At 41.9% G+C, this 25,190-nt stretch overlaps 1 protein-coding gene across 2 annotated transcripts in view; it reads right to left on the reverse strand.

Annotated features, from left to right (window-relative positions):
• Window positions 1-25,181, reverse strand: part of ACVR1B (activin A receptor, type IB) — a 47,476-nt gene extending 22,295 nt beyond the window's left edge. Inside the window, exon 1 of one of the 2 annotated variants that reach the window (XM_006870021.1) lies at window positions 23,417-23,536. In XM_006870021.1, the coding sequence (XP_006870083.1) occupies window positions 23,417-23,435 (19 nt within the window). In that variant the 5' untranslated portion in view covers window positions 23,436-23,536. Of the gene's footprint in view, window positions 1-23,416; window positions 23,537-25,054 lie in introns of those variants that run through there. The other variant, XM_006870020.1, reaches the window with a different exon arrangement.
• Window positions 25,182-25,190: the final 9 nt, after the last annotated feature.

Here is a 25,190-nt window from a genome sequence, read left to right on the forward strand (position 1 = left end):
AGTTTAGTTTAAAAAAAAAAAAAAAAAAAAAAAAATTTTTAGGAATGGTAAGTAATGTTATTATGAGAATCAAATGAGTTAACATATTAAATTTAAGTCCCTGGATATCACTTTAATACAGACACTCCATTATCTTTCAAGTTCACTTTTCCACAAACTTTTTGAAGCACCCTCAAAAGCATCTTTAAAATATACAGCTAAAAACGTAAATGCATTTATAAACATATATTTCTATTTTTCCAAATAGACAGTGTATTTAATAATCTCTGGGACTAATGGATTTTGCTGGTTGTTTATTATACATAAGTGTGTACCATTGACAGGAAATTACTGTAAATGAATTTGGCGCCTCTAAAAGCCAGTTCAGCAGCCCTGGAATCTGAAATCCTTATTTATCCCTCTAACAAGAATAGCACAGACGGCAGCAGTTGCTTTTTCCCAATACTGTCTCCCAGGATCCTAACCTAGCTCTGACCTCGTAGGAGGCAGGAGTGTGGCTTTGGGCACTAGAACACTTAGGCTGAGCTTCACAGTACTTGCTGAAACACTTCCTACAGGTCAGACTACCCAGTAAGCAAGGTAAGCATAGGCTTACTTACTAATCACTTTTTTCATCACATCAAAGAATCTCCTTCTAGGTATAGCTGGCATCTGTCTCTCTCCAATGCCGCAGCACCTTCTTATAGAATCAAAATCTCTTTTAAATTTATAATGTTGACAGAGATGGTATACCCAGTAAGCAATGCAAGCATGTGCTTACTTGTGCTTACTTAGTCATATGCAGAAAACAGTTTCACATGGTTTTCCTCAGACCAAAGTGGGTTTGTGATAAATTGGAAAAGTCCCTGACCTTACAGATTAGTAAACACAAGTAAGCCTGTGCTTACCTTGCTTATTGGGTACCTGCCCCTGCTCACCCATCAGGGGATGGAAGTGGTAGGGCCCACCCAAGTCCCAAACTGGATACTAGTGACTACTACACCTGGATACTACATAGACATATGTTTAACTGAGCTACCTAGAGAAGACAGATTATGATCAGTCCCATAAAAAACTACCCAGTCATAACTCACTCCTTTAAACTGTAAACAGTAGTCTATCTTCGTCTCTTGCTCTGATACACTGGAAGGCATCTCTTGGCCTTTCAAATCCCAAGGCGAATGGATTCTAAATATTGCAGTATCCAACCCCTCCTTCCTCAGGCTTTCCACAAAGGAGGCACGCTGGCTCTTCCCACCCAAGGAGACCAAAGGCGGGCACTCTGGCAGATACACCAGCAGGGAAGATGGTCACTATGTACGGTCATATTTTTTCAGCATCTGATTAGATCCCATTCTTCTGCGAGAACTTCTGAAACATGCAGCTACCTGCTGGAGAGCTTGGGTAGTGTTTAATGACAGGAAGTTTAAAGTAGGCACCCTTAAGATGTGCATCCAAACCATAAAAGGAATTTATGTAAAAGTAAACCCCCCCCACCCCAAGTTTCTATTTCAATCCCTTTCAACACAAGATTAGAGAAAAGAACCTCATTTTCCTCTCACCTTTATTTACTTCATCTTTTAGCCTTTTTGCTAAACTAAATTTACTTCTGAAACACTCAAAATACTCTATCTTCTATGCATGCTGGAGTCTTTGCGCCCCTCTCTAGGATCTAAGATTGCTAATTCCCATTTCCTTTTGTTTCAGTAGGACATGTAGGCACAAAGGCAGTTGCTCCTTGTGGACAGTATACCTTTCAAAACTGCTGTGATGTCCAGCAAACAGAACAGCATTTGGTCTATTTTGGAAAGCAAGAAAGGGAAATTAACAACTTCAAGAGAGGTCTATTCTGAGCCCCATGAGACACACAGCCACCTTTTTAAAAAGAGCTCACTTCAAAGTCCATCAATTAGCAAGGCAGGAGAGTCAGGAGTCTCTCAGATTCCAGATATTTATTCTCCTTTGGTTGGTTCACGGCCTTTTCACGGTGATTCACTCTGGAGAATGAGCACACCCACACATGGTTCATTATTTTTGGGAAGTACTTAAGCAGTCTTGGTGTAATATGGGAAAGAACAAAAGTGGTGAAATCTAAGCTAGACTGGACAGAAGAACAGAACTGGGAGTTGGGCCTTGTGGGTTTGTGATAAGGAACTGACCTATCTGGGGCTCCACTACCAAAAATACCCAGAGTCCTCCATATCAGCAAGATCCAAATCTACAGATTCAACCAACAGCTGACAGAAAATACGGAAGGGAGTGGGGGTGGGGACATAAGTGGTCTAGGCAATCCCACAAAGGAATGTAAAGTGCTATTTACCTCACATTTACATTGTGTTGGTGGTGGGGTTTCCAAGGAGCAGCTGGTATGTTTGAATTGCCGCCTTAATGGTCTGCATTCCAGTGCTGATCCTATAGCACCACACAATCTAGCATGTGTACAAGGGGGCTTACGAAAAACAGTTTATGGAAAAACAAAATGAAAAGACAATGGAATGTGTCCATAAACTTTTTGAAGTCCTGTCATACATAAGAAGCTGTGCATAGGTAAAAAGTAAATACTGTTGTTGTTAGGGCCATCTAGTCGGTTCTGATCCATTGCAAACCTGTACAGGTTTCCAAAGAGCAACTAGTGACCTTGAACCACCGACCTTGTGATTCAAAGCGACTTTGCAGTCTAGCACATTAACCCACAGTGCTATACCAGGCAAATACTAAGCCATTTTATACAAGGGACTTTCAGATCCACGGATTCTGGTATACACAGGAGTGCTGAAGCTGTTGTCACATCTCTACCCCGCTCCCCATACCAAATTGCAAGCTTTACCTTACAGAAATGGTGTGAAGATCAGCTGCACAGACTGAAAAGGACTCTCCCTCCACATACCTGTGCACAGCTACATAGTTCACAGAGTAAGTGAGAAGGCTGAAAACCATTTTTTTCTGTACAGATTTTTTGCTTTATAGCCTTCTGCATCACTCAAGTTAACACATGTCTATCCTCTAGTGGTTGAATTACTCTCCTCCTTTCCCTCCCACCCCTGGTAACCATCAGAGAATGTTTCTAAAAGCATGAAAACCTTTTCTGGAGTTTTCACAATAGTGGTTTCATATAATATTTGTCCATTTGTGATTGACTAATTTCACTCAGCATAATGTCCTCCAGGTTCATCCATGTTGTGAGGTGTTGCACAGATTTCATATTCTTTACCGTTACCTAGTATTCCATGGTGTGTATGTACCAAAGTTTGTTTATCCATTCCTCTGCTGATGGGTATTTAGACTGTTGGGTTGTTTTTTCTTTGCTACTGTGAATAGTACCATGATGAACATTGGTGTGCATATATCTACTTGTGCCATGCTCATATTTTGTGTGGATCTATACCAAGTAGAAGCACCACACCATTTTTCACAGTGTTGGCACCATTTTAGTCCCACCAACAATGCAGGAGGGTCCCAGTCTCTCCACACCCTAGCCAGCTTTTGTTGTTTTCGGTTTTTTGAACTTTACTATTAATGCTGGGGGTAAGATGATATCTCATTTTTTTATTTGCATCTCTCTAATGGCTAACTCTTATCAATGGAGAAAAGACTGAAGTTGCCAAGGACTTCATTCTTCCTGGATCAACCATCAACACTCATGGAAGCAGCAGTCAAGAAAGCAAACGATGTGTTGCATTAGGCAAATCTACTGCACAAGACCTTTTTTAAAGTGTTGAAGAGCAAAGATGTCAGCTTGAGGACTAAGGTGCGCCTGACCCAAGTCATGGTATTTTCAATAACCTCCTATGCATGTGAAAGCTGGACAGTGAATAAGGAAGACCATAGAAGAATTGATCCTTTTGAGTTATGGTGTTGGAGGAGAATACTGAAAGTGTCATGGGCTACCTAAAGAACCAATAGATCTGTTTTGGAAGAAGTGCAGCCAGAGTGCCCCTTGGAAGCCAAGATGGCCAAACTCCTTCTCTCATACTTCAGACATATTGTCAGGAGGGAGAAGGATATCATGTTTGGTAAGGTGGAGGGTCAGAGAAGAAGAGGAAGACCCCCCAACGAGATGGACTGACCAAGTGGCAGCATTGACAGACTCAAGCGTGGCAAAAGTAGTGAGTTTGGCCCAGGATCAGGCAGTGTTTCATTCTGCTGTGCATAAGGTCGCTTCGAGTCGGTACTGACTCGATGACACCTAACAACAACAACAATGGCTAATGATCACAAACATTTCTTCATGTTTATCAGTCACCTGAATATCTTTTTTTGGTGAAGTATTTTTTTAAAGATAGTCATTACTACTGCTCCACATCACTGAGGTTTGAATTGCCATTACCAGAAGCCACAGCAGGGCCTGATGACAGAAGAGGACCCAACTCAATCAGAAAGAACAGAGAGGCTGAAATGCCAGCGCCAGTATTAACCATGTAATTTTGAGCATGCTATTAATCATCCTGTGCCCGTTTCTTAATCTGTAAAATGGGACTTAATAGTTATTCACAGATTATGCAATTGACTCCACAGCACACCACTACCACCATACAAGAATTACATGAAATAATATATTAAAAAGTACACAGAAAATAGTAGGTGCTTCCTAAGTATTAAATTCCTCCTCTCAAAGTAATACTTACATAATAATAATTAAACTCAAGTAAATGGTGTCTTTAACCACTACTTCGGAAGCGGCAAGTTACAGCAAGAAGCTACAGCTTGAGTCTTAGCTGGGCTGTACCCAGTGGCCTGACTTTGGGCAAGTCACTGATTTTAACCTCTCTGAACCACACTTGCCTCATGACTTATCAGAAGGAAGGGACTGAACTAGACCGCTGAACTCCTTCCCAGCTCTACAATTGAATCCTGTTGATTTTGAATTCACACTGTTTGGTCACTGGGAAATTCTGCTTTTAAGTTTTATATGCCTTTTCCCAAACTTTAAAAACAAGCATTTTAGCTAGTCTTTTGTTGGTATTCATTTCTCATTGAAACAAAAGCAGTAAGTGGTAATGAAATTATTAATACATGTGAATGGATTGTAAACGCAGCACATGTACATAAATCACAGGCCTAAATTCAATTCCTTTTGGCAAGTTAAATCTGGACTGATGTCAACAGTCCCTTATAGACTGCCTCATAGTGACTCACCAAGTTAAATCCGTCTACACACGTATACATAAGCAATACACCACTAAGATTCTCCTTGCTCCACGACCTTAAGAGCCAGGTAGTAAAAATAGCACACTTTGGGAAACCAAATCACAGAAGAGTAATAAAATCACTCTCTATATAAGAAAGTTACAAGGTGATCAGAATGAAAGTCGTACTGGCAGAGACTTCTGTTATTAGCATGTTTGTTAGTCGAACCTGAACTAAAGGCAAAACCACCTTGGCGGGATTTAAATGTGGTTACACTGTATGATTAGAAGGTGGTTTGTGGTAGGATGTTAACGCAATTTGATTCATGAGAGAAGCTGTGTTTTGAAAAAGGTTTACAAGTCCCAACTTGAGCAGAATCTGTCTAGCTGCACCCATCCAACACAGCTGGGTCTCAAGATGCACAGTGACCTACCCATGAGACCAGTGTACTGAAGAGTACCTCCCCCGCTACTCAGTGAGGCCTGGGCTAACTTGGGCGTTACCAAGTTACCAAGAGTCGACCTACAGGGACGGACTCACAGCCACTCAGCCCAATACTCAGCTTCAGACCACGTCATCAGGGGGAGGATGTGGGAGAGCCCAGGGCACTGGAAACAATCTCAAAAGGCACGAGGCCCACTTTAAAACATTCATGTTTGTCCTAACAGATAAAGGTCCATGGATGTAGCTAAAGCTTTTCTGTAACTATAGTATTCATAATTTTTGTTGTTTTTGTTAAGTGCTGCTGAGTGGTTCTGACTCACAGCGACCCTGTATACAGTTTCCAAGGCTATAAATCCTTGCAGGAGCAGAAAGCCTCATCTTTCTCCTGTGGAGCAGCTGGTGGGCTCAAACTGCTAACCGTGTAATTCATAGTCCAGTATTTATCCTACAGAGTTACCGCATGTCCCGATTTTATGATTTTTAGTTTATAATCATTACTCATTGTGGACAGTAAGTTTCATGGATTTGATACTAATTGTGAATTTTACTCTGCTGCTGCTGTTGTTATGTGTCGTGGAGTCGATTCCGACTCATAGCGACCCTGTACAGGGTTTCCAAAGCTGTAAATCCTTACGGGAGCAGAAAGCCTCATCTTTCTCCCATGGAACAGCTGGTAGTTTGGAACTGCTGACTGTGAGACTAGCAGCCCGAATCATAACCAAGCTGTTAAGGGACCCTAGACTCGCTTTTTCAAATTTCACTGGGCAACCTAGTTTAGCAGATTCCAAGATCTGGTGACCAATTCCTTCTGTGCTGCCTTTAAGCCTTTATCCTTCCAGATGAGAGCATCTATCAGACAGACCAAAATGATATTAGTCTACCACAACCCGTGATTATTTTAATTATGCTTCCCTGGGCCCTATCCAAACCCCCTACAGCTTCCTTAGGATAGAAGAGAAACCATAACTCTACACAACTCTGATGTGGGGATCAGAGTACCAGTAACAGGGTGTGATGTTTTCAGTGTTGTTTCCAATAAGAAGGTACCGTGCATAGGTAACTGTGGGTTATTTTATGAAGTTTTCACTTTCATTCTCTCTTGTTATCCCCACAGAAACTCAGAGAGAGAAGGCATGTGGGGTAGAGAGTCTAGTCCCATAGAAGTTAAGGGGCTTGCAGATGGCAAAATTAGTGAATGACGGAGCCACATCTCCTATTCAGTCTCTGGACCCCAAACTCAGTATTTTTTCCCACAGTACCACACAGCTTTTGTACCATCCTGTCCGACAGTGTCAAGCACTCATAACCACCTTCAGGACCACAAATGCACCAGGAACATCTTTAGGGGCTAGATCCACCAACCTGCAAACTTGATGTACCTCACTCTGCATTCTTACCTACACCACATCAAATTCACTGTACTGGTTTTCTGTCCACTCCAGGAGCCTCACCAAATCTTCCTATAATTATTTCTATGTGTTACCATCTAATATAACACCATCATTGAAAACCTCAAGGTTTCACCTAATTACAGATTTGGACATACATCCCTACTTTTTTTAAAACAGTGGCAAAAATATAAGTAACAAAACATTTGCAATTTCAACTTTTACACGTACAATCCAATGGCATTAATTACATTCATCCTATTTTGGAACCATCACCACTATTTTGTATCTATAATTTTCCATCACCCTTAATAAAAACTCAGTGACCCTTAAGCTCTGTACCTTCCCCCCACCTCCCCTAAGGCAGTTCTTTAAATACAATGTAAGTTTCTTTGATCCCTTTGCAACTTTAAAATAACCACATTGTATCGACTTTATTAAAAAAAAAAAGTCTTTTAAAAGTCCAGATTGTTTCTTAGTTCCTCTCTTTTTCTCCACTCAAAATACTGTTAAAATTTTTCAGATTACTAGGCTGCCTGGACTTAAGCAACACCACATTGCCACCTTCACCCACCCTAGTGAGTAATGATACTTTTTGGGTTTTGTGACCATAACTTTTATTATGTGCCATCGAATTAATTCTGACTCATAGTGACCCTGTATAGGATTTCCGAGGAGTAGCTGGTGGGTTTGAACCATCGACCATGTGGTTCACAGTCCAATGCTTCCTACAGCCCCACACTAGGAATCCAACTTTTATTACAAATTTCACCGTATCAACCAGTGTCTACCTGGAGATCTCTCTACCTTCCAGATTAGTCTGGAGTAACAGGAGAATCTGTCTACTAATTGAGGTGCCATGTGTAAAAACAGACTGTGCCCCTCTCATCTTTGCATCTCTCCTAGGTTGAATTCTAGTAGCCCACATGAGATCTGGTGCATAGTGGTTACGAATCGGGCTGCGAACCCACAAGGTCACCAGCAGTTCAAAACTACCAACTGTTCCGCAGAGAAAGATGAGGCTTTCAGCTCCCATAAAGATTTGCAGTCTTGGAAACCCTGTACAGGGTCGCTATGAGTCGGAACCGACTTCACAGCACATTACAACAATAACAACAACATGAGATCTATACTCCAAAAATGGCTATTTACAATGATAACCTTGAAGTCCTTTCTTCAAGACAGGAGGAAACAGGATATTGTTGCAGTTACGATGGCTGCATAATAAATTATCCCAAAATTTAGTGGCATAAAAAACCCACTATGCTTTATGCCCATGGACTCTGTAGGTCAGGAATATACAGACAGCTTGTTTTTAATCCATAATATCTAGGGATTCAACTGGAAAACTTGAAGATTGAGGGAGTCATCTGAAGGCTTATTTACTCACAAGTCTGGTGGTTGGTATGGGCTGTTGGCTAGGGGTCTTAGACAATGCTGGGTAGTCCCTTCATTTGGGCTAGTTTAGACTTCTTCACAGCATGATGGCTGACTTTCCCAGAGCAAGGTCCCAAAAAGGCCTAGCCCTAGAAGTCACATTAACACATATTCTATACATTGAAGTAGTTAAGCCCCAACCCAAATTCAAGGGGAGAAACCACAGATTCCACCTGTTGGTGGGAGAAGTATCAAAGTCACACTGTAAGAACATGTGGGATAAAAGATATTGTTGCTCATTTAGGAAAATATAATCTGTCACAAAAATCTAGCTTTCTACTCAGGTCTAAAACATCCTGTACATTTATCATACTTTAAATTCTGAATGAACTAACATTAACTGCCCACTAACTAGGAGCACATACTAGTACACATTTTTAAATAGTCTAGGAATGATTGAGCATCTGTCCTTCCATATTATCTGCAGTTACTTCCTTTATTAGATTTCATTCGATACTTGCGAATCAGATTTCATGTATTTCCTTCATAGTTCTCAGACTTCAGGAATATATGAAATTTATTTCCTTTGTAGCCTAAGAATTATGAAGGAATGAAATCTAGTAAAGGAAGCCCCTAAGAAGGGGCTACTAGCCAAAACTATGATGCTCATATATTGTTCACATTTGAACAATTAAAGTTTCTATTCATTACTGTCTGACCCAATTCTGTGGCTACTCCAGTTTCATCATTTGCTGGCCGGTCTCCTCTCTTTCTACTAGTCTAATTATACCCCATCAGGACAAGATCTCATTGAGAGATCCTTACACCCACACTGTGCTTTGTATGCAATTCCATCTTGCCCAAAGTCTATTGTCCATAGCTCCAAACCTCCTTCCAAGTGTCTGAGATCATGCCAAACATATCGAGGTTCTCACTTTTATTGTTGTTTACTGCCACTGAGTTGGTTCCAATTCATAGCCACCCTGGACAGGGTTTCCAAGGAGTGGCTGGTGGGTTTGAACCACTTACCTTGCAGATCAAGGTTCTCACTTGCTATTAATTAATCTTTCTAACATTTCATTTAGGGGGATTCCACATGTGGCACCACAGGATAAACACCTGACCTCAAGGTCAGTTTGAACTGCAAGGTTGGTGGTTCAAACTCACCAGCTGTTCCTTGGAAACCCTATACAGGGTTGCTATGAGTTGGAACTAACTCGATGGTACTTAACTTCAGGGTTGGTGGTTCAACTTCACCAGTTGCTCCTTGGAAACCCTATAAAGGGTTGCTATGAGTCGGAACCGACTCGATGGTAGTTAACAACAACAAGCTTGATATGGGGGTCCAATTACTATAAATGTTCTTATGCTGTCATGAGTAGTATATTCCAGGCTTTGATTTTTTAAAATACTATTATCTTTACTAATTTTTTTTCACCTTACTAAAGTAATCCATGTTTCTTGTTATAATTTTTTTCCCAACATCACAGAGCTATATATATAATGCACAGGTTGAAAGTTCCCTTAATTTCTGCCCTAGAGATAATTACTGTTCTATGTCTGATGCATATTCCTCCAGGGTTTCATATATGCACAAATCTACTTATATTTTTCTCTTACAATTTTGTACATAATAACATAAAAGTTGTTGTTAAGTGCCAGCAAGTTAGTTTGAACTCACAGCAATCCTGCACAGGGTTTCCATGGGGCAGCTGGTGGATTTGAACTGCCAACCTTTAGGTTTGCAGTCCAGTGCTTATCCTATAACGCCTCACCAGGAAGGAGTACACAGAAAAGTTAGAACAACCCAAATTGTTCACCAACCCAAGATTAGTTATCATAGAATCATCTCTAGATTCATATGGGTGGTGCTTCAGACCCACCCTGAGGGGCTTTGAAAGAAAGGGCTGGCAATCTACTCCTGAAAGGCCACAGCCATAATGTACTATACAGTCAGGTGTACTCTGCAGCACATGGGGCTAAGATGAGTCAGAATCAACTAGAGGCCAACTGGATGAGAAGATATGCATAACAGCCTTGACCCTAACACAATCCTTACCAAAAGTTCAAAGTCTCTTATACAAAATGCAAAATTTTAATCCTAAAATTTATATGGAATTGCAAGGAATATTGAAAAAGCAAAACAGTATTTAAAAAGAATCAAGTTGGAACACTCCCCAATTTTAAAACTTACTACAAAGCTTAACAATTAAAACTCTAGTGCTGGTTTAAAGACAGATATATAGACCAGTGGCATAACATAGATGTATGGAAGATACATTTATGTTAACTTACTTTTGACAAGAGTGCTATGGGTACTGCTGCTACTCAGGGGGAAAAAGACATCTATTCAGTAAATGGTGCTGGGTCAAACAAATACACGCACAACAAAATGAACTTGGATTTTTACCTCACATACAAAAATTAACTCAGGATGGATCAAAGACCTAAATATAAGAAGCTAAAACTTACATTGAAAAACTTATAAAACTCTCAAAAGACAACAAAGGAGAAAGCAGTCTTGGCCTTAGATTTGAACAATAGTTTCATAGATATGCTAATGCTTATGCCAAAAGCATAAGTGACAAATTGTACTTTATAAAATTTTTTTAAACTTTTGTGCATCACAGAACATTAGCAAGAGAGCAAACTCTTCTCAAATCATATATATGATAAAGATCTAGTATCCAGAATATTTAAAAACTCCTACAACTCAACAACAAATGACAAGTGCTTAATTTAAAAAATGGGTAGAGAACTTGAATATACATTTCTCCAAAGAAGATACACAAATGGCCAAAAAGCACATGAAAAGATGCTCAACATTATTAGTCATTAGGGAACTGCAGATCAAAACCACAATGAGATACTATTCTACAAGCAATAGGACAGCCACTAAAACAAACAGGAAACACCAAGTTCTGTCAAGGATGTAAAGGAATTGGAACCTTCATACAATGGAATCTGGTAGTGGCACTGTAGGATAAGCATTGGACTGCGAACCACAAGGTTGAGGGTTTAAACCTACCAGCCACTCCTTGGAAACCCTACTCAGGGTTCTTGAGTCAGAACCTACTAGGTGGCACTTAACAACAACAACAACATACACTGCTGATGGGAATGTAAAATGTTGCATTCAGTAGAAGAGAGTTTGGTGGTTCTTAAGTAAATTTTGGATCCCTGGACTGCAAAGTCGGTCTGAACTTCACTGTTGGTGGTTACCAGCTGGTCCTCGGAAACCGTATACAGGGTCGCTATGGGTCAGAACTGACTCAATGGTACTTAACAACCACAGCAAGTAAATGAAACAGAATCACCATTTGAACCAAAAATTCCACTCCTAGGTAAATACGCCAAAGAACCGAAAACAAACTCAAATACTTGTACAGATCATAACACTATTCATAAGAGTCAAAAGGTGGAAACTCAAAATGACCATCACCTGATGAATGGATACACACAAAATGGCATACCCATACAATGGAGTATTCAGTCATAAACCAGGAAGGATATACTGATATAAGCTACAACAAAGATGAGCCTGTTAAACATTACACTAAGTGAAAAAAGCCAAGCCCTCACAGTATCTGCTGTATGAATCTACTTACATGAACTATGGACGTATATAAATCCACAGAGGCAGAAAAGGGAGGAGTGGGGAGTGACTGCTTAATGTGAACATTTCCTTTTGGAGTGATGAAAAGTTCTGGAACTAGATAGTAGCGCTGGTTGCACAATACTGTGGAAGTACTTCTTGTTGCTGTTGTTAAGTGCTGCTGACTCAGTACAGGGTTTCCGAGGAGCGGCTGATGAGTTTGAACTGCCGACTTTGTGGCTCAAACTGACCTTGCGGTCCAGTGCTTTATCCCACAGTGCCACACCAGGATGCCTAACACCAGTGAATTACATGCTTTAAAATGTGTATGTATTTTACTTAAAACAACAACAAAACAAAACAAAAAAAAACCACAGAACCATATGTTCTGATATGAAAAAAAGTCTAAAAGCTATTGATAATGCAAACAGAATTCGCAACATCATAATTTCAACTGCAAACAAAAGCTAGCACATGTGTAAAATCAGAGCTATCGAGTAGATTCTGACTCACAGCAGTCCTCTACTGAGTTTCTGAGACTGTAAATGTTTCTGAGAGAGACGGCCTTATCTTTCTCCAGAGGAGCAACTGGTAGGTTTGAACCAGCAGCCTTTCCGTTAGCAGCACATGTGTAAGGAAGAAAACCTTCAAACATAGTGTTTTTCAAATTGTGTTCTTCCTGGAGCCCTAGGTTTTCCCCAAGATTTCCAGAACCCTATGAACTTCACTAGGAGGAAGACCAGTGTCCTTTTCTCTTCACAAATTTCTCACCGTTATCAAGCACCGTGTATGGCAAACAGAAGGTGCTCAATAAATCTTAGTCTAATAATTTATGAAAAGGAGGTCTGGTGGCACAGTGGGTTAAACACTGGGATGGTAACCACAAGGTTAGCAGTTCAAGCTCACTAGCTATTCCTTGGGAGAAAGAAGGGGCTACTGCTCCAATAAAGATTTACAATTTCAGAAACCCTATATCAGAATTGACTTGATGGCAGTGGATAATAATCTATGGAAGGGGAGGGAGCTCTACCAGAGGCTCTCAGCTTCTATGGGTTTTATCCTCAATGAGATGTGCTGACACAGTGGCTGCCAACAACGGGCTTAAGTACAGCCTATGACTGTGAGGATGGCACAGAACTGGGAAGTGTTCTGTTGTACTTAGGACACCAGGAGCCACAGCACACTCCAGGACACCTGACAGCAATAACAAAACACATTCCTACATGTTCAGCTTTAACAAGGGTTCTACTCCCTTTAAAAGGAGCTCTGGTAGTGTAATGGTTACGAATCGGGCTGTGAACCTTAAGGTCAGCAGTTCGAAACTACCAGCTGTTCCGCGAGAGAAAGATGAGGCTTTCTGCTCTTGTAAAGATTTACAGCCTCAGAAACTCTTTACAGAGCCACTATGGGTCAGAACCGACTCTACGGCACCTAACAACAACAACTCCCTTTAAAAAAAACAACAACAGTTCAATAACTACTGATTTAGACAACTGTTAAAATGTTTGTAAACATTGGAATTAGGCTAAAAAATGGAGTTGTCTGGTACTACACTGTCACAAAATAAAAGCGATGTTTGGTTCTCCTAGGAGAAAAAGCAGTATGAGTGTGGTGGGGAGATGAATCATCGAGAACTAGTAAAAAGGACTAAGGAGCTCTGGTAGTGTAGAGGTTATGAATCGGGCTGCAAACCTTAAGGTCAGCAGTTTGAAACCATCAGCTGCTCCGCAGGAGAAAGATGAGGCTTTCTGCTCCCATACAGATTTATAGCCTCTGAAACCCTGTACAGGGTCGCTCAGAGTCCAAACTGACTCCACAGCACATAACCACCACCACCACCACCACCAGTAAAGGACTGGAGTCCTGGTGTGGCGCTGTAGGAAAAGCACTGGACTACTTGCTAGTCGGAAGGTCAACAGTTCAAACCCACTAGTCACTCCTTGGAAACCCTATACAGGGTCGCTATGAGTCAGAACTGACTCAATGGCACTTAACAACAGTAAAGGACTAGCACCGCACCAAGGGAGCCCTCTGGTGCAGTGGTTAAAGCACCTGACACCCATTTAAAAGGTAGGCAATTTCAACCTCCCACATACTCCATGCAAGAAAGATGTGAAAACTTGCTTCTGAAAAAGTTACTGGTGCTGTTGTTAATAACTACTGTCAACTTGGTCCCAACTCATAGCGACACAACACAGGGTTTCTAAAGAACAGCTGGTGAGTTTGAACCGCCAACCTTGTGGTTCAAACCGAAGTTACAGCTGAGTGCTTATCCTACAGCATCACACCAGAACTCCTCTGTTAAAAGTTACATACAGCCTTGGAAACCCTATAGGCAGTTCTACCTTGTCCTATACAGGGTCCCCATGTGCTGAAATCAACTCTATGACAACGGATTTAGTACTGAAACCAAGGCCTCTGGGTGGTGAAAGTTTGTGCTTGGCTGCTAACCAGCAGGTTGGTGGTTCGAACGTCCTCAGCAACACTGTAGAACAAAGGTCTGTAGATTCTAGACAGGGCTGAAAGGCAGTAAGTAACAGGCTTGGAGGTTTTTCTGTTTTGGTTTTTGGTGCTGTACAAGCAGACACACCAGACAAATTCTGCAGTATTAAAGTAATGTGATCAGATGCTACTGGTAGAAAAGATGCAGGTTACATTTTTCAACTTTCACAATCATAAATGTCAGCTTTTAAAAACACGTTTTTTTAAAAAAAAAGTTCTCAAATGCTCAAGAGCCTGTAATAAAGTCAAATTTTATGTGTAAAATTGTTGGTATCTGAAAAACAAACAAACAAACAAATGTACTTGTAAAAAAGTACTTATGGAAAAAATACAACTGACTTAATAAAGGAAACTATTTATATGATGGGGGGAACCCCACAGATTTAACAATAAGACACTTGATAAGCTTGGTATTTAATTCCAATCTGGAAAAGATTTCTGAGCTGTGTTTGCATAAGAGAAAGGTATTTAAAAAGCCAGCTCCACATCATAGCCATTCTACAAACTGTTGTTTCTCACATTCTACTTGGACACAAATCCAACTCTAGAGAGCTGTTTAAACAAGTTCAACCTTAAGCCTCAGGTCTAGAGAATGAAACCTTTGTTCTCACTCAAAAGAGATGTTTGATGTTTATGCTAAGGAGTCCTGTCATTGCAACTTAATTTATGGTTGGCTGTAAATACCTGAATATCTAGTAAGATCCCACCTGCAGCCCAGAAGAATGTCAAGGTAAAACTGGAATGAACAGCATTATTATGAGAGAGGGTGCTCAATGTTCCCAGGATCTTAATGAATTGACTTGGCTGTCATATTTAGTCTGTCTTCTAGCAACTTTGCAATTCTCCTTTACTCACCGTCTATAATGAACATGTTTTCTTTCCTTTCTGTATTTAAACAGACACACTTCTGCCTCACTACGGCAAGACAGAATATTTATCACTGGTGCTTGTGTTTTCTTCCTTGACCTACTTCCTGAACTATGGAGACCATGTATGTCACAGTTTTGAGTGTCAAGAGGGTTAAGAGTGAGTCTTTTGGGCAAATGGGACAACAAAGGCGAGAAAAATCAATGCTGAGACTAAAATAAATGAGGTTGAAATCAAATTCATTTGGCTGGAATAAAATGGGTAGGTGGCAGAATAAAAAGAGATGAACTGTGTTAGAGAGTATGATGTTCCAAGTAATTAAAAAATGTTTACAGCATTTTTGGTTGACTGGAATAAAAACTATCTATTCAAGGAGATAATAAAATTACAGCAGGCCAGGATTGGAATTATTTCCCCAAGATTTTGCTGAGGGTCTGAAAAATAAATGAATGAATGCAATTAAATTAATTAATTAAGTTCCTAAACTATGCCAAAGCCATATAAAGAAAAATAAACCAGTTCCTGGCATTAACTTTGTGGGGGTAGAGGGTGGGGAAACGAGGGAGGCAAACAATTATCAGACACTGTGGCTCTCCATACTACCAGTATGGACCAAGGAGATGAGCAGAAAGCATGGAATCACTGACTGGAAGAGTGCTGGATTTGGCTAGGGAGAGAAGAGGGAGGAAAGCATTCCAGAGACAAGAACAGCAAAGTCAAAGGGCCATGAAAAACACAAGGCATATCAACAACAATGCCAAGGGTCCCTCAAGAGGTGAGGCAGTAAGGATGTCTAGCCACAATCAGACTAATCGTGGTAGCAAGTGAGGAGGTCTGGAGTTGATCCTACAAGTCACATAAAAGCGATGGAACCATCAGACGGAGAAGGTATGTTTTCCAAAGCGAAATCGAGCAGTGGAATCTAGGACAAGTGGGAGACTGGAGGGACAGAGACTGGTTAAAAGTTTATTTTAGTAGTAGTTGGTAAGTACCCTTGAGTCGTTCCGACTCATAGCGACCCTAGATAGGGTTTCTGAAGAACAGCTGGTGAGTCTGAACCACCGACTTTGCACTCCAGTGTTTATTCTACAGGGCCACACCAGGACTCCATTTTAATAGTAATCATAGTATATAATACAGTATGTAGAGCACCTGCTTTGGAGTCTGCTAGACCTTGGGCCTACTGCTTAACTTCCGTTTTCTCATCTGTAAAGTGGGGAATATGATGTCTCAGAGAACAGTAAGTGGTACAAGGCAAGTGCTTAGTATAATGCTTAGATACAGTAAGTATTCAGTGAATTAGATGCCTTGATTACTATTGTCATCCCAATGAAAGACAGGGTTTGAACTCTTCATACTTTTGTGGTACTAAGCAGAAGAAAAGTCAGTTCATGTGCAAACTTCTAAAGGGCAAGGATTACTTCTAAAGGAATCCTCTCAACACTCTGCTTGGTCCTAGGTATATCCTGAAGATCAGAAATGAACACTGATTTAATTTGACTTAATCTTATCTACTACAAGTGTAGAATGTAACATACAAGTACCTATACACCAAGACAACACATGAGAATTTGGAGCAAGGTAGGTTCTCCACAAATATTCCTCAATTCCCATATTCTTCAACTCAAACATCCCAAACACTTAAAAAAAAAAAAAAAAAACAACTCAACTCTAGAGCATCCACAATGTCCTTCACCTCCAGCATTCATAGGTATCTAGGAAAAGGTTTCAGGTAGTAGATGAAAGCCACATGTGGTCAAAGGACTTCTTACATCCTAGGTTCATCAATGGGAAGGCTGGGTACCAAGTCTCAAATACTCTCATGCAGATCATGGGATTTTTCTCATTATCCCCCTTCTGTTTTATTTCTTTTCACATCACCATCGGATTCACTATACACACAAACACAAGTGAGGAGACTTCAAAAAGTTTTGAAGCCCTCTTGTGTGTAACACACACACACGTACACACATAAAGGGGCTTTTTAAAAAGTTCATGGAAAAATGGAATGAAAAGATAATGGAATTTTTCCGTGAACTTTTTAAAGCACACACATACACACACACCCTTTTTAAAACAACACTTATTCTCTCAGTTTCTGTAGGTCAGAAGTCTAGGCCCAATATAACTAGACTCTCTACTCAAGCTCTCACCAGGCTTAAGTCCAGATGTCAGCTGGGACTATGTCTCATCTGGGACTTGTATGTTTCCCAGCTCACTGATTGGTGCTAACTGTCACCCAGGGACCACTCTCAGGTCATAGAGGTTGCCCGCAGTTCCTTGACACCTGGCTCCTCACAGACAGTTCACAACATGGATGTCTGCTTTCTTCCAAGGCAACTGGAACACATTATCTCTGCCTATCCTGATGTCCTTGTCTGTAACCAGCTGAGCTCATTTGATTAGATCATGTCTACCATGATAAACCCCCAAAACCTCTTCACTGCAGTACCTAGATTAGTGTTTGGCTGAATAATTGGGAGAAGGTATGTGTGCATCAAGGGCCAGGAATCTTGGGGGGTGAGGGGGTGGCAGCACAGGGTGAACTGTCTGTGGTAGGCAGACTTCTCTTATATTTTGTTTAATCTTCACTGCTTATCTCACCTATCAGAAGGTACGCCTCATGAAGGCAGGAAGTTTTTGCTGGTACATAGACCGAGAGGCAGTCGTTTGAACAGAACAAGGGGACACTGAATGATTTAAAATCTGGCAAAGTGTGCACCAAATTATATCCTTTCATCATAAGTACTCAACCTGTATGCTGAGCAAATAATTCGAGAAGTTGGATTACATGAAGAAGAACATGGCATCAGGATTAGAGGAAAACTCATTTAACAACCTGTGATATGTAGATGATATAACCTTGCTTCCTTGCTGAAAGCAAAGAGGAGTTAAAATATTGATGAAGATCAAAATCCAGTCTTCAGTATCAGTTGCACCTCAATGTAAATAAAGCAAAAATCCTCACCACTAGACCAATAAATAACATCAAGAAAATCAGAGAAAAGATTGAAGTTGTCAAAGATTTCATTTTTGTTTGGATCCACTATCAACATTCATGGAAGTAGCAGTCAAGATATCAAACATATTACATTAGGCAAGTCTGCAGCACAAGACCTCTTTTAAGTGTTCAAGAACAAAGAAGTCAGTTTGAGGCCTAAGGTGCTCCTGACCCAAGCAATGGTATTTTCAATCACCTCAGATGCATGTGAAAGTTGAACAATGAATAAGGAAGCCAGCAGAAGCACTGATGCATTTGAGTTATGGTGCTGGAGGAGAATAGTAAAAGACTTCCAGAAGTACAAACATATCTGTTTCGGAAGACGTGCAGCCAGAGTGCTCCTTAGAAGCCAGGATGGTGAGACTTTGTCTCTCAAACTCAGCACATATTATCAGGAGGGACTAGCCCCTGGAGAAGAACATCATGCTTGGGAAAACGGAGGGTAGGAGAAAAAGAGAAAGACCCCCAATGAGATAGACTAGCACAGTGGCAGCAGTGTTAACAATTGCGCAGAGGGTTGATACAAGCTGGAGCCAACTCAATGGCACATAACAACAACCTAACAGCAACTGTAGCCCTGGTGTAGCTCTGTAGGATAAGCACTGAACTGCTAACCACAAGGTCAGTGGATTAAACCCACCAGCTAGTCTTCAGAAACCCTATATAGGGTCGTTCTGAGTTAGAACCTACTCCATAGCACTCAACAACAACTGTATCCCTATTGAATCCTAATGTGGCACTGTAGAACAGCACTGGACTGCTAACTCCAAGGTCAGTGGTTCAAACTCACCAGATGCTCCTTGGAAACCCAATACAGGGTTACTATGAGTTAGAACCAACTGGATGGCACTTACAATAACTGTATCCCCCGCACCTATAACAGTGCTTGGCACATGGCAGACACTCAATAAATGGGTTAAAGGAATCTTTAGATCACCACAGTTGTTGTTGGTTCTGACTCATAGTGACCCTGCACAGGGTTTCTGAGGCTGTAAATCTTTACAGGAGCAGAAAGCCTCACCTTTCTCCCGCGGAACAGTTGGTAGTTTCAAACTGCCAACCTTGAGGTTAGTAGCCTTATTTGTAACCACTATGCTCAATATACATAAGATGTTTAAGTTATTTAGAAGCTGGAAATGGGGCTTCTAACTAAATTAAAAGTCTGGTTCAGTCCTTGGAATTCCATATGCTACAATTGTACTGTGCCACACCTACTTGTATGACTAACAAATTATCCCCATTTTACAGATCAAAGAATGACGTCAAGAGAAATGCGGCATGCAGCTCCAGACACACTCTAGCATATTATCCTATTTTATTTCCTTCAAAACACTCATGACTGATACTTTTTTGTTTGCGCCTTTACTTATTCTCAGTCTAAGCAGCCCCAATTGTAAAGTCAGCTCTGATAAAGATTTAGGAACCTTTTATCTATCTTGTTCTCTGTTATTTCCCCATGCCTAGAATTGTTCCAAGCGTCCTGGTGATACAATGGTTAAGCACTCAACTGCTAACTGAAAGGCCAGTGGTTTGAACCCATCCAGCAGTTTTGTGGAAGAAAAGACCTAGTGACTTGCTCCAATCTACTCCTGTATAGATTTAAAAAACTAAACCACACCCACTACCATCGAGCCAGTTCCAACTCAGAGCGATACTATGATACTAGTGGTGGTGGTGGTGTGCCACGGAGTCGGTTCCGACTCACAGTGACCCTGTACAGGGCTTCCAAGACTGTAAATCTTTACAGGAGCAGAAAGCTTCATCTTTCTCCCGTGGAACTGCTGGTAGTTTCAAACTGCTGACCTTGAGGTTCGCAGCCCGATTCGTAATCACTATGCTACCAGAATAGAACTGCCTCACAGGGTTTCCCAGGCTGTAAGTATATCCAGAAGAGGAATGCCACATCTTTCTACTATGGAAACCCTCTGGGGGCAGTTCGGGCATCACACGGGGTTGGCTTTGGATGGCACACAACTGATTCCAGGCACATAACCAAGCAAAGAACTAAAGAAATCTCATATATGTAACTGTGTGAACATTAGTGGTGTTAATACTTAAGCGGAAAAGGTAATTATTTTCATTCTATTAAACACAAAATATTTAGCAAGACAGATGTAGGCTTGGCGGTGGTGGTTATGTGCCGTGGAGTTAGTTCCGACTCATAGCGACCTTGTACAGGGTTTCTGAGGTGGTAAATCTTTACCAGAGCAGAAAGCCTCAACTTCCTCCTGCAGAACAGCTGGTAGTTTCAAACTGATGACCTTGTGGTTCACAGCCCAATTCACAACCACTACGCTACCAGAGCTCCTTGATGTAGGCATACAGTTGCGTAAATAGAAAAGAAAGGCAAAAAAACACCAAAGCTGCCCGAAGCAGCACTGTCTTTCTCTGAAACCTACAGAGCAGGTAAGGTGCCTGGGATGGAGACATCACAGCTAAACCCACCTCTAGCAACTCAACAGAGCAAGGGAATGAAAGCTACCTAATGGAATCATATTTTTGCTACTCCATGACGCAGAAGTGGGAAGGCACAGGGAACAGACAAGAGCAGAAACAGTGCCTCTGAAGCCCAAGCTCAGCTCAACTTATTCATGAGGCAGAGAAACGGAGGGGGCCAAAACCCTGAGAACAGGTATTCGAATTTCATCTCATTTGAACCTGATCTCAAGGCAGAGCCTGAAGATTGAGGGAAATACAAGTTCAACTGCAGGGGTTCCCATCCAGTTGGGGAGCTGATTACTTAAAAAGTTTCATCATTCCTAGTCCAGGCGGAACTGATGGGCTAAGGATGCCTGCAGCACTTACAGCACCAGAGGGATTATTGGGAAAGAGGACTCTAGGATTTTCTTTATAGCAATACAGAGAGGAAAATGAGATAAGACCCTGTTACATTGACTCTAGTGTAGCAGATAAATAACACAAAAATTCAAGACAAAGCGGCAGAATTCTAAAATTAGGGCTCAGTGCTGCTCTGAACAAAAACTGGGTGGTCAACAAAAAAGATTTAAAAATTAAAACAAGAACCACATCAGTGTGCTACATTAACCTTCAGAATTAAAGATCTAAGGAGCCATGAACTGAGAACCCATTCCACCTCAACACTCTGTGCTCCTGAGTTATCATGAGAACAGACTGCAGCGCCATTCACCTCCTGCTCCAAAATGCAACAAGCAGCTTCAACAGGACATGCTGAAAGAAGCAGCTCAGCTCCCCGGCTCCTCCTCGGTTTACTGATTCATATTTTGGTAGCAAGGTTACAATTAGCTCACCGGTGGAGAATAAACCTATTTATAACACAGCAGTCCACCTGAAAGGCACAATCATCTAAAAAGGTTTGTGGAGGAAAATGAAGTGGCTGCAGATCCCCAAGGTTCTTTCAGATGAAGTCCTCAGTATAACCTTCCCGTGCTCACAGTCACCATTCTGGCCACCTCTCAGCCTCCATGTTCTTATGTAACATTTACATAGTGCCATAAACATACCCAGAGTTGCGTAAGAATTCAAATGTTGCCAAACCAATAAAGCCTAAAGCAGGTCACTCCCTCCAGACTGTCTTTGATTAGCACAGGTATGCTACCAGGTCTACAGATGTAAGAGCCTGTCAAAGACTGAAATTAACTCCAGGAAATCTGAAATGGGTCAACAAAAACTGCACAAATAAGAAGAAAATGAACCACACTGACATGTGGTATCCCTGTCAATCACAGAATGTTATTCTGCCCCATAAGATAAAAAGTAACCCAACATTGCTTATTCACTGAAGTCAGAAACTGTGTCTAAAAATACCTCCCAGCCAAGTGACTATCAGTAAGTCAGATTCACAAATGTCCCAATAAGAATGGTGTGAAACATTTCCTTACTTTCTACAGGAAAAACTGAAGCAGAGCCACAGAGCTGTTAAGTTACTTGTTCAAGGACAACCTGTAAGGGAGGGGAGGGGAGGGGAGTTCTGGAGCAGTAAAGCAGCCTCCCCTCCCCTCCATGTGGCTCTAACCTTTCACCAGAGTGGCCATTTTAATATGTTCTAATCACATCTGTTCCAGGAGTTGTTGTAACAAAACTAATCACATAGATTCTCTTTTTCTCCATAAGCATTCACAACACTGTACTTCAGATTTGTGTCCATTCAACAAAATGACAAGACTTGCCCTGAAATGAGATTTTTCATTTGTTCAGAGAAATTCAAAAGGTTCCTATGAGGACACCACAAATGTCTCTCTTATTGCTTTAGTCTGGAGAAGTGAATGTCATGTTCTTGTGCTACAATCTAATTTTGCATTTTAAAATACTTATGTGAAAATTCCAAAACTAGGCCTTAAAATATATCTACAAAAGGGATGCTGTTTCTAACTTGAAAAGCATTCTCTTTATCACTGGCCTTTTACTAAGTCTCAATTTTATTAATTAATAGAAACACCTATCCCTTACTGCCCTCTTTTCAAGTTCAAGTACCATGCATCAGAACTGCCCAACTCTGCTGCTCCTCCAGCCCACTCCCTCCTCCACCCACACCGTATAAGAAATGCAGGGGAAGGAAAAACAAATCAGCTTCTAGTTAACCCACAGCCTCTATTTTCCCAGAACTGACGTTTTACTCTTAGCCTTTTGCAACAGTGGTCTCCATAACATGTACTACTGGCAACTAGATGTGTCCCGGAAAAAAACTGTAGTGTCTGGCCAAGAAGTTTAAAGGCTTTCGAGAATGTTTGCTGGACACACAACCCAATTTCCAATTTACCAAAAAAAGAAACTAACTCTCTATTATGCCCACCCATCCTGACCCCAGTAAACATCCATTTTAGGAAGGTTAAAAAAATGAACTCTGCCCTTTCAGAACCACTGGCATTATCAATTAAACATTTCGAACTAGACTCACAACATGAAAAAATACACAGACACTACAGCAAACCAATAGGGAAATGGTTGTTTAAAATCTTGCATATATAGAGACAACATAAAAAATGGTTATGCAAGGAATTGAAAGACTTATTTATACACAGAAAAATGGGCAAACCTGAAGGCTGAGTCTCCTTATTTACTACTCCATTAGAGAAACAACACTATGTTACATATTCCAAAAACATGGCCCATATTAAGGCCCAGCACACATCTTATTCACTAAAACCATTACCTCACCACAAATGTCAGGCTCCATTCATATACCTTCACTGTGTTTATCAGACCACACGGCATGGTTACCCACGCCACAGAGCAGCTAGACCAAAGAACACACACGAGGTGCTTAGTAGAAGCATTCATTCTCCAAGTGAACAAAGACCCCACTGCACAGATAACAACACCAGGAGCAAAAATCACAGCCAGAGATAATGAACTTGTTTTTGACCCTCCAAAGTGAGGTGATGTCTCTTCCCGATTGTCTGGTTTATTATGGACGTCTGAACCCACCTGAAGAATCATTATTTTTAGTGGAGAGGAAACCCACTTGATCTCCCATTGCTGGTTTTGTACATAAGGAGAGAATACAATCCTGATCATCTCTCCCAGTTCCGTCTGTAAGGTCAATAATCACTTCAATAGAATTGCCAAATATAACCTTCATCTTCTACCCCAATGCCAAAACGCATTTGAGTCGATTCTCCTAAATGAAATATTTCAGGGGTTCCTCTGTTCTTTTCAGTCCCCAAAGTCTCATAAACAACATACCTTCGAGCGTCCCACAGACCGGTTACCCACCTCTACAGTGGGAAGCGTGGCGGTGGTATCAAGGGAGCAAAAGGGTTTAGGGATTGGAAGGTAAGGGTGTGTAAGGATGGGGGTTATGTGGGGGGTGGGCTGGAAGCAGGGATTGTGTGGGAAGGTAAATAAGTACCGACTAAGGACCTGGGAGCTGTTGCAGTGGCAGGATCATTAAATAATCTTGGGGGTTGGAGACAGTTTCTAGGATTTCACCAGAAAGGCCTCCACAAAGTAATTAACTAAATGGGCCCCCTGGGGTGGGCTGGGGGAGGGAAGGAGGAAAGCAAATACACCTAGATTCAGATAAACCTTTCTGGAACTAGATTTCAGAGGGTTAGAGAGATTCTGAAGCCACACTCCAAAAAAGGTTTAGGGGCCTGTTCATCTCATTTCCTCCAAACAGCTTCCACAGAGAATATGTTGGAGGTGGGGGGCTTGGCCCCTAGTGAACTCAGAGGATCGAGCGAAGGGGAAATGGGACTCTCTTTCTCAGATAATTAGGGAGGAGGGGACGGGAGGGGAAGAGCCACCCCAAGTGCAGGATCTGAAGGCAAGGTTAAAGACCCCTCCCCCTATAATCTCAGGTGAGCAAGGACCCTCAGGGTCAGGGTACCTCCGAGTATCAAAGACCCCATCGCCCGACTCCACACACTGCCGGGAAAAAGGCGCCCCCAAAGAGCATCTGGAAGGAGGCAATAAAGCCCCCCCGTCCCTGGGCATGTCGAGAAGCAGAAACCATTGCTCTCCAAATCTTGGGGATGGAAGCCAGGACTCTCCGCTATGGAACACGATGAGATTGGGAGCGCGACCCCCGAGAGCTCCCCGATTCCAGTTCCGCCTAGAAGGAGGTTCGTGTCCCCAGGGGCCTGGCGTGAGCTCTGGATCAGCTGGGCGGCCGCGCCTCGGAGGTCCGGGGAGGCTGACTGAGGGTCACCCCGACTCCTCGGGGACCCCCCGCCCGGCCATATTGTGCGCGTGGGGAGGGGGCGCGCTGTAGCCCAAGAGCCGCGGCTCGAGGCCTCGCCCTCGCCAAGCCCTCTCCATCCCGGCCCCCGCCACCCCCGGCCCGGGACTCACCCTGGATCCCCCGGGGCCCCGACCCGCCGCTGCCCGCGAACAGCAGGACAACAAGAGGAAAGAAGGAGGAGGCTCCGGCCGACTCCGCCATAGTAACCGTCGCCGCCGCCGCCGCCGCCGCAGCCCAGCAGCGCCC

The sequence above is a fragment of the Chrysochloris asiatica genome, unplaced genomic scaffold (genome assembly GCF_000296735.1).
Source record: "Chrysochloris asiatica unplaced genomic scaffold, ChrAsi1.0 scaffold00138, whole genome shotgun sequence".
In the NCBI taxonomy this organism is placed as follows: domain Eukaryota; kingdom Metazoa; phylum Chordata; class Mammalia; order Afrosoricida; family Chrysochloridae; genus Chrysochloris; species Chrysochloris asiatica.